This window comes from Ursus americanus, chromosome 28, assembly GCF_024610735.1.
Source record: "Ursus americanus isolate L20-20 chromosome 28, mUrsAme1.1.p, whole genome shotgun sequence".
Classification (NCBI taxonomy): domain Eukaryota; kingdom Metazoa; phylum Chordata; class Mammalia; order Carnivora; family Ursidae; genus Ursus; species Ursus americanus.
The window spans coordinates 27,452,351-27,461,850 of NC_142154.1; the positions used below are offsets into that span (position 1 = coordinate 27,452,351).

Consider the following 9,500-nt stretch of genomic DNA (forward strand, 5'->3'; position numbering starts at 1 on the left):
AGAGATGTAAGGAAAGACGGACAAAAAAACTAAGGTTAGTGTTTAAGGTAGCTCGATCACTTACCATCATTCTTTAGTTCCCTTGTATGCCAAGCAGTTCATTTACCACATAAACCCCTGGGGTGTGACTCCTACAATAAAATATATATATATACACACACTCTTAGTCATAACATTGTCAAAAAATATTTATACTTAAAAAGATACAAGTCTCATCATCACAAGTTTGTCATTACATTAAACAACAAAAAAATAAAATTGCTCCTTTACACTGCCTGTTTGGATATAATACAGCATGTTTTACATATGCCATACTGAACAATACCTTAATGCTCTCCCCCCCCCCAAACTTTTTTAAGTTAAATAGAAGAGAAACACTGTTAATTACATAAACAGTCTATGAGCTCTCAATGCAGAAACTTTTTTTTTAACTACCATGATATAGTGTGCACAAAACACATATAGTATATCTTTACTCAGTTCACAATATATGTTTAACTGAAACAAGTTTCATAAAGTAATGTTTATCCCTATTGTGTGAGATGCATTCTGATATATACTTCTCATTTTTCAAATGCTGCTTCCATTAAATTGATTTATGACCCACTAATGAATGACAACTCACTATACAAAACATTGTAAGCTCTTAGGAACTTTCGAAAGCTGAGATTTTATCAGAATATTTTAATTACTATTACAAAAGCCTCCACATAGAACAGATCTTACTTTTCAGGATATCAACATAATGTGGCCAAACCTTTACTCAAAGAAACCCAAAGCAGAAACCAAGATAGAACACCAAGGGCCAGGGATATTGCTAGAAAAAAATGACCTAACCCTATAATGAACAAAGAAAAAAAAGTACCAATTAGAACACAGGTGCTTCTGGGATGAGAGCCTAGGTAACTTATCCGTTGCCAAGTGATTCTGCTCCTTTCAAAATGCAGCGCCTCAAATGAAAACACATGTGCACATAAAAATGTATACCCAAGTATTCATAGCAGCATTACACATAATGGCCAAAAGTGGAAACACAAATGTCCACCAAATGATGGATAATTAAAATGTGGTATATCCATACAATGGAATATTATCAGGCTATAAAAAGGAATAAAGTGCTTATACATGCTACAACATGGAGGCACCTTAAAAACATTATGCTAAGTGAAAGAAACCAGTCACAAAAGACAATATATTATATAATTTATAGGTAATGTCCAGAATAGGCAAATCCATAGAGTCAGAAAATAGATTACTGGTTGCCTAGGGCTAGGCAGTTGGGAGAAAAATGGGAATGACTGCTAATGAGGATGCGATTTCTTTTTGGGATGACGAAAATGTTCTAAAATTCATTAAGGTGATGGTTGTGCAACTCTGTGAATATGCTAAAAGACATTTTTTAAATGGCTGAATTGGGGGCACCTGGGTGGCTCAGTCAGATAAGTGTCTCCCTTCGGCTCAGGTCATGATCCCGGGGTCCTGGGATCAAGCCCCACATGGGGCTCCCTGCTCAGCAGGGAGCCTGCTTCTCCCTCTCCCTTGGCATCTCCCCCTAGTTGTGCTCACGCTCTCCCTCTCCCTCTCTCTCTCCCTGCCTCCCTCTCCCTGTCAAATCAATCAATCTAAAAAACATTTTTTTAAATGGCTGAATTGTACGGTATATGAACTATATCTCAATTAAACTGTTCTGTTTTTACATGCAGTGCCTCTGTTCACAGCTTTCCAATTCCTCTCCATCTCAGAGTAAAAGCCAAAATCTTCACTGTAGCCTACCACACTCATACTTCTGTGACCACACCTCAACTCCTCTCCTCTTTGGTGTTCATTCCACTCCAGCCACACTGGCTTCTTTATGTTCTCCAACATGGCAGACACACGCCTGCTCAGGGCTTTATGCTTACTGGACACTTATTTGGAACACTCAAGATTTACATGTCACTTCCTCAGTGAGGCCTTCCCAAATACTCTATTATTGCAACCCATTCAAGGCTGCCTGGCTGACTCAGTCAGTAGAGCATGCAACTCTTGATCTCAGGGTTGTTGAGTTCAAGCCCCATACTGGGTGTAAAGATTACTTTAAAAAAATAAAATAAAATCTTTAAATAAAATAACAACCCATTTATCCTGACTCCCACCCCTGACACTCCCTATCCCACTCCCTATCCCACTTCTCTATAGCATTTATCACCGTATATTATTTACTTAATTAGTATACTGTCCATCTCTCCCTACAAGAACATAAGCTTCACGGTGCTTGTTGGTTTTGTTACTGCTATAGCCTCAGTACCTAGAACAGTGCTTGGCACTGAGTAGGTATTAAATACTTACTAATAAATAAAGCCCATGCTAAAGAGTATTTGCTCACCGTGTTGCCTTGCTCTCACCCTCCTGCATACTCAAAGCCTTCCAATTGTTTCAGATCAACTCAAAAGTCATCTTCAAAAAGCCTATTCTGACATCCCCAGCTGACAGAGATCTTCTGTATCTGAATTCCCAGACCATTTCACCTGTATTCTTTATTTCTAAAAAGTAGGGGAAAGCATGATATAGTGAAAAGAGTATACAGAGACAATGGAATCAACCAAATCACTGGCTCTGTGACCTTTAAGTATTAGTAGTCTCATCTATAAAGATGAAGAGGTTAAAAAGGCTATGTCCTCATTTTTCCAAAATAGATATACAAATAGCTAATAAGAACACAAAAAGGTGTTGAACATCACTAGTCATTACAGATATAGAAATCACAGACGCAATAAGATACCACCTCACACCCACTAGGATGGCTATAATCCAAAAGACAAACAATAACAAGTACTGGAGAGGATGTGGAAAAACTGGAGGCAACATACACAGCTTGTTGGGAATGTAATATGCTGTAGCTGGTTTTGTAAACAGTCTGGCAGTCCCTCTAAAAGTTAAACAGAGTTTATCATATGACCCAGCAATTTCACTCCTAGGTATATACCCAGGAGAAATGAAAACATGTCCACACAAAAACTTGCATATAAATGCTTATAACATTATTCATAATATTCAAAAAATGAAACAATCCAAATATCCATCAACTGATGGATAAACAGAATGCTATATCCACACAATAAAATATTATTCAGCCATAAAAAGACATGAAGTTTCTGAAAAAGTCAAAAATATGGAGACAGGGAAAAGATCAAGTATTTTAGCGGTTAGGAAGAAGGAAGGATAAATAAGCAGAACACAAAGAATTTTCAGGGCAGCAAAAGTATTCTTTATGATACCATAAATGTCGCATTTGTCCAAACCCATAAATACAACACCAAAAGTAAAGACACACATAAACTATAGACTTTGGTGTGATAGGGATTTGTCAATGTAAGTTAAATCAACTGTAACAAACGTACCACTCAGGTAGGGGATGCTGATAAAGGGGAAGCTATGCATAAGTGGAGGCAGGGAGGATATGGGAAGTCTCTGTACTTTCCTCTCAATTTTGCTGTGACCCTAAAACTGTGTTAAAAAAAAAGTGTTAAAAAAAAAAAAGGTAGTGCTGATATATGCTATGACATAGATGAACACTGAAAACATTATGCTAAATGGAAGAAGCCAAGCAAAAAGACCATATATTATATGATTCTATTAATATGAAATGCCAGAATAGGCAAATCCATAGAGAAAAAAAAGTGGATGAGTGGTTGCCTAGGGCTGGTGCAGGAAGCAGGATGGAGAAGAGAGGGAAGTCAGGAATGGGGAATGGCTATTAAAAGTTTCATACTGGGGTTTTGAAAATGTTCTAAAGTTAATTGTGGTGATGGTTACACAAATCTGTGAATACATTAAAAACCACTAAAGTATACACTTTAATGGCTGAATTTTATGGTATGTGAGATAAATCTCAATAAAGCTATTAAAAAAAAAAACCTAAAACCTAATCCAGAACTTCCAAAATTTCAAGCACTCAGTTACTTCTTTCATATTTGCCATAACTACCACCTATACTACTATTTATATAACATTTTTCTCTAAATAAAACTTTCACTTACATTTTACATTTTAAAAGAAAATTTATAACACTACCATAAACAATCAGTTAATATAAAAAATGGATATGGCAAATATTGGCAGTGCTATTCAAATAAATTAAATGTGAGAAACTGTAGGCTACAGCAAAACAATGGGCAAGCAGAAAATGGAGCACAAAATAACAACAAAAAAACAAGTCCGTAAACAGGGAACAAACACTAGGACTGACAGGGCCAGAGATTTCGGGACAAGCTGATGCCAGTGATAAACTGAAGTCTCACTTGTCCTAGCCTGCCCTACAGTCCCAGAAAGTCCGTGGAGATACCTGAGAGTCCTACAAATGGAAATGGGAAGATTGGCTCAAATGCCAGGAAAAGCCCACCTCTCTTCTACACCTGAGTGTAGGTACACAGGTTCTGAAAAGGTAAGAAGTAAACGGCAGGCCCCAAATAGTAAGAAGCCTGCTAGTAACTCTACTCTAAAAAAATACAGGCCCATCTAACAGAAGCCAGGACAGTAACTCTATGAATTGTTCTCATGTTTGCCAATAAATTCTAGAAAAACTGGGTTTGGCAACGTCCAATGTTCACAAAATCTATCACTCAATGTTCTGCCATTTTCTGAAATTGAAGAAAATCTGAATATTTCCGAGTCTGGTACTTAAACAATGCCATCATCGGCATACTCACAAAAGTAATTGTTCACATTTTTGCCAAGTGGAAAAAAAAATGTAGTATGGTAAAAAAAAAAAAAAAAAGTACGTTGAAGAACACCACAGACTTTTTATAATTCCAAGCTGTTTAATGAAGTTTTCAATTCTGATCACAAACCATACTACCATGAATAAATCAACCAGGAGACATTTATCTTCTCCCATGAACCTGGCATGCCTCTCTGAAAATACCAAACTACCTTTCTTTTGCAATACTATATTAAACAGGCCTAACACAAACTGAAATCTTTACAATCAAATATGTCCGAGATTTGCTTCAAAACACTGAAGGGGGGGGTAGCTTTTATAAGACAAGATCGTCCATGCATGCATAATTACTGAAATAGACTGGTACATAGCAATTAATTCTACTATTCTAATCCACATGTTTTCAAAACTATATAATGAACTTAATGATGTGGGAAATAAAGGCAAAAGAAAAATTAAATTTCCTTACTACCTACAGCCCACTGACAAGTCCTTCAAACAAGCAGAGTGACATTCCTCCAGGAACTCAGCTGCCTTCATGTTAATACTTTGCTAAGGGCAAAAGGCAATCTTAGCCCGACCCTCCAGGATCCTCTAAGTTTACTTTAACATATAAAAATTTCTTTGGAAACTTCCTTTACCTCTACTCCCAAGATACATGTTGGCAATCATCCTCCAAGCATATGGCCCACCGATATACATCTGAAGGGGCTCATGACTAGGGTTTTACTAAACAGTAATAAATGACTTTTTCCCAATAGCTAGCCCCCTCAAGGTCCTGGAAACCTTGCTTTCAAAATTCCTTACAGACCTGCGCTATCCCTAACCACCCCCCACCAGCTTGAAAGCATATAATGGGCCACTCCTCATGACCTCAGCGTAGCTCTTGCTGCCTATGGGTCCTGTCCTACACTTTAAGAAAACCACCTTTTTGTACCAAAGACATCTCAAGAATTCTTTCTTGGCCATTGGCTTCGAATCCTAATGTCCTTCCTACATCACTTACTACTTTAAGAAATCATATAAAAGTAGTCATTATTTTAGCAAAACTTCATGAAATCTTTGGTGTTTCATGTCCAGAGTAAATAAAGTCTTTCTATAAATCCTTTCCTCCTAATAATTTTTTTAAGGTGGCTACACCAGTGAACTGCAGGTCTTTTTGCTGTTTATACCCCAGAAGATGCACTGCCAAAGACAAACATGTTTGTGAAAAACGTTGCCATCCAAGCATAAAACTGTGAACAGATTTTTATAATTACTTAGTTGTTATTCAAGCCTTTGCCATTATCACTTCTACAATTTCAGAAATGCCAATTTCACAGTGGATATCAGATTGCACCATTAGAGAGAATTCTGTTTAACTTCCCACTAAATACCACCACCACTTTCTAAACGTTTAAAGAATGTTCACATGTGATTTCCAAATAATTTTGTTTCTCCTTTAAAATTAGGATGAGTTGTGGTTAGTTACGAAGGTGAAAGAAAAGACAGAATCTCAAGCCCCTTCATCTTATCTTTAAAACATTCCTGAAAGTGGTTAAGTGAGGGTATTAATAACGTTAATATCAAATCAAACTTCTAGTGATTCTTAAGTATCTGTGAAGCCCTAAGGACATTTTTAAAGCCTATGTTTAAAACACCAATCCTCGGAATCCTAGTCACCAAAATTATTTATAAATGCATTTGTACAGTAACATTGATTATGCCTCCCTGCATAATCCACCAGGCCGACTGACCAAAGGTAGTTAACTACAGAGAATAAAAAAATGCAGCACAAGGGAGTGAGGAGAAAGAGAAGGCAAGCATTTGTTGAGGGCTGACTATGGGGGAGGAGTAGTTCTTAATGTTTTATAGACACCTCATTTACTTGCTATCAACAAATTTCTGAGGTCAATAGCATTATCTCTATTTTACAGATGAGGAAATCAAGACTCAGAAAAATTAGGTAATCTGCCAAAGGACAAGTAGTGAGGCTGGGATTCAAACTCATATCAATTTGCCTTCAAAGTCATTATTATCACACTTCCTCCCACAAAGAAACTTTCCAAATAATATTAAAAATTGACTCTTTGATTAATTAAAATATTAATTTCTAAAAAATGAAATCTTGCCATTTGCAACGACATGGATGGAACTGGAGTGTATTATGCTAAGCAAAGTAAGTCAGTCAGAGAAAGACAAATACCACATGATTTCACTCATATGTAGGATTTAAGAAGCAAAACAGATAAACATAGGGGAAGGTAAGGAAAACCAAAATAAGACAAGACAGAGAGGGAGGCAAACCATAAAAGACTCTTTAATATAAGGAAAAAACTGAGGGTTACTGGAGGGGAGGTGGGTGGAGGGATGGCGTAACTGAGTGATGGGCATTAGGAGGGCACTTGATGTAATGAGCACTGGATAAGAAACTGATGAATTACTAAATTCTACCCCTGAAACTAATACTACACTGTATGTTAACTAACTTGAATTTAAATAAAATCTTGAAAGAAAAATAAAATATTCTTTAGTGGATATTATTCAGATCATTTCCATATGTGGCATGAATCAATCTGCATCCAACACATTTTGAGGAAAAGTCATAGTTTGAAAAAAATACAAGGGCCAGAGCACCAATATAAATCAGAGTGGGATAACAGATTACCAACCCTAGGTCTGAAAGCATCATCTCATATCATTCACCAGCGGGTAACCCTGGGGCAAGTCATAACGTCTCTGAACCTCAGTCTCCCCATCCATAAAATGACCATAATGCCTATCCCACGCTTCCACCTCGGATTATGAGAATGAAGTAGTTAATGTTGGTGAAATTAATGTGTAAACTGTAACAAATTATAACACATACAAAGAATTGCTATCTATTCGGTAAAATGACTATAATGAATAGCTATTTTCATGGAAAATATTTTGGCACAAACAGAATGAGGGATACAGTCCACCAGCAACAGGAAGCTGCTCTCAGGCAGGCAGCCCCATCTCAGCCGGAGCCACTTGACAGCAGCAGGTGCTCAGAGAATCAGTTTTCTGTCTGCTTTCTAAAAATCCCGTCACTCACGGGGGGAGGCGAAGGCGCGGACGAAGTGGTCGGAAAGGAACACTAACAGAGGCAGAAGGCTGAGTCCTATTACTCCCAGGTGCGAGGCATTGATTCAACTCCACCCCTCCAGGCCTCAGTTTACGCATTTGTAAGACGGAGCGACCATTCCCGCCCTGATTCTCGGGCAGAACTAAGACTCGAATCATCGAGCAGGGAAAGCGTGGTTAAACACTGCGGAGAATGAGATGATGAGGGAGATCACCTGTCAAATGAAGGGCCGGTGGGAGTCTCCTCCGGAACCCCTTGCAGTTTGGACATTCCAGAAGCCTCGACAAGCGCGCCGCCGCGTACCCCGTGAAGGGGTGAGCAGTGCTCCGCCCATCCCCGGCCCGTGGGGTGCACAGGGTCCCACGTCCCTCACACCCCAGCTGAACCCGCAGGGCAGGCCGGGAGCCTGCCCACCGTCGCCCCCAGGCCTCCTACGAGGAACCCCCGGCCCTCCCGAGCTGCCGCGGCTCCCCTCCCCCAGCACCGATCGCTGCCCCTCTCAGCCCGCATCCCAGGTGAGGGAAGAGGGTGAAGGGGAGTACCCGCCGCCATTTTGTCCCTTGGACCCCGCAACACATTCCGCCGGCCCGCGCCCCAGCCCAGGCCCTCACCGGTCTGCGCTACGCGCGCCCCTCGCGGACACTCACCCCCGGCTGCCCTGCGCAGTTCGGGGCGGCTCCGAGCGTCCCGCCGGGAAAGGGGCGGGGCGGGGAGGGGCGGCTGTGGAGGGGCGGGGCGGCTGCCCGGCGGACCACGTGACTCCCAGCTTTGGCCGCGCTGCTCTGGGCCCCTCGTCGCGTTCGTCCGCGCGCAGGCGCAGTCGGATTCGCGCCGTCCCGCCGCGGAGGCGGGAGGCTGGGCGTGGGTTAGGTTCTCTTATCCCAGCACCGCTGCTTCCCCGGACATCTTCTCTTCTTTAGGCTGCGTTGGCGTCGCTGCTTTTAGCCACAATCTTGGATTCAGTCCCTTTCCCCCGCCCGTCTCACCGCCAGTTAGCCCCACAGACTGACGACCTAGAGGTCCGCCTCACAAAAATCCACTTGTGAAAACGCTTCGGAAAAGCATGCAGGACAACGCCGCCGAGCACAGCTTACCTTCCAAGGTGAAGCTTTATTCGGCCCCTCTTGTGTGCCAGGCTTGAAAGGCTCAAAGTACAAAACCTAACAAATGTGTTTTCTCTACTTCAAAGACAAAATAAAGACACGAAAGGTATTTAAATCACAGTTCTGAACAGAACAGAAAAGAGACCCAAGGCAGACCATAATTATCAAATGAATATTCCACATCACTTTTAATCCATCTGAGAAACTCAAACTCAACCTTTCCTGCTCCCTTGTCAGCCACAATAGGCAGAAGTCGTGGAATCCAGTGGCGTCTACTTCACAATTAAGACTATAAGCTTGGGGCGCCTGGGTGGCACAGCGGTTACGCGTCGGCCTTCGGCTCAGGGCGTGATCCCAGTGTTATGGGTTCGAGCCCCACATCAGGCTCCTCCGCTGGGAGCCTGCTTCTTCCTCTCCCACTCCCCCTGCTTGTGTTCCCTCTCTCGCTAGGTGTCTCTCTGTGTCAAATAAATAAGTAAAATGTTTAAAAAAAAAAAAAAGACTATAAGCTTATGTTAGGGTAAGAAGGGTGGATCAGGGAACATACGGCAACTTCATAAAAGGTGGTCGGGGCTTTATTCCTCTTTTCAACTATTTCTTTTTTCCTCTC

The 9,500-nt window shown here is 41.0% G+C and overlaps 1 protein-coding gene across 5 annotated transcripts in view; it reads right to left on the reverse strand.

The window, feature by feature from the left end:
* Positions 1–8,521, reverse strand: part of SCAPER (S-phase cyclin A associated protein in the ER) — a 514,000-nt gene extending 505,479 nt beyond the window's left edge. The window contains exons 1-3 of one of the 5 annotated variants that reach the window (XM_087856756.1): positions 8,435–8,479; positions 866–950; positions 65–131 (exon numbers count right to left, since the gene is read on the reverse strand). In XM_087856756.1, the coding sequence (XP_087712882.1) occupies positions 65–70 (6 nt within the window). In that variant the 5' untranslated portion in view covers positions 71–131; positions 866–950; positions 8,435–8,479. Of the gene's footprint in view, positions 1–64; positions 132–865; positions 951–2,365; positions 3,071–8,398 lie in introns of those variants that run through there. The other 4 variants (XM_045795117.2, XM_045795116.2, XM_045795115.2 and 1 more) reach the window with 4 other exon arrangements.
* Positions 8,522–9,500: the final 979 nt, after the last annotated feature.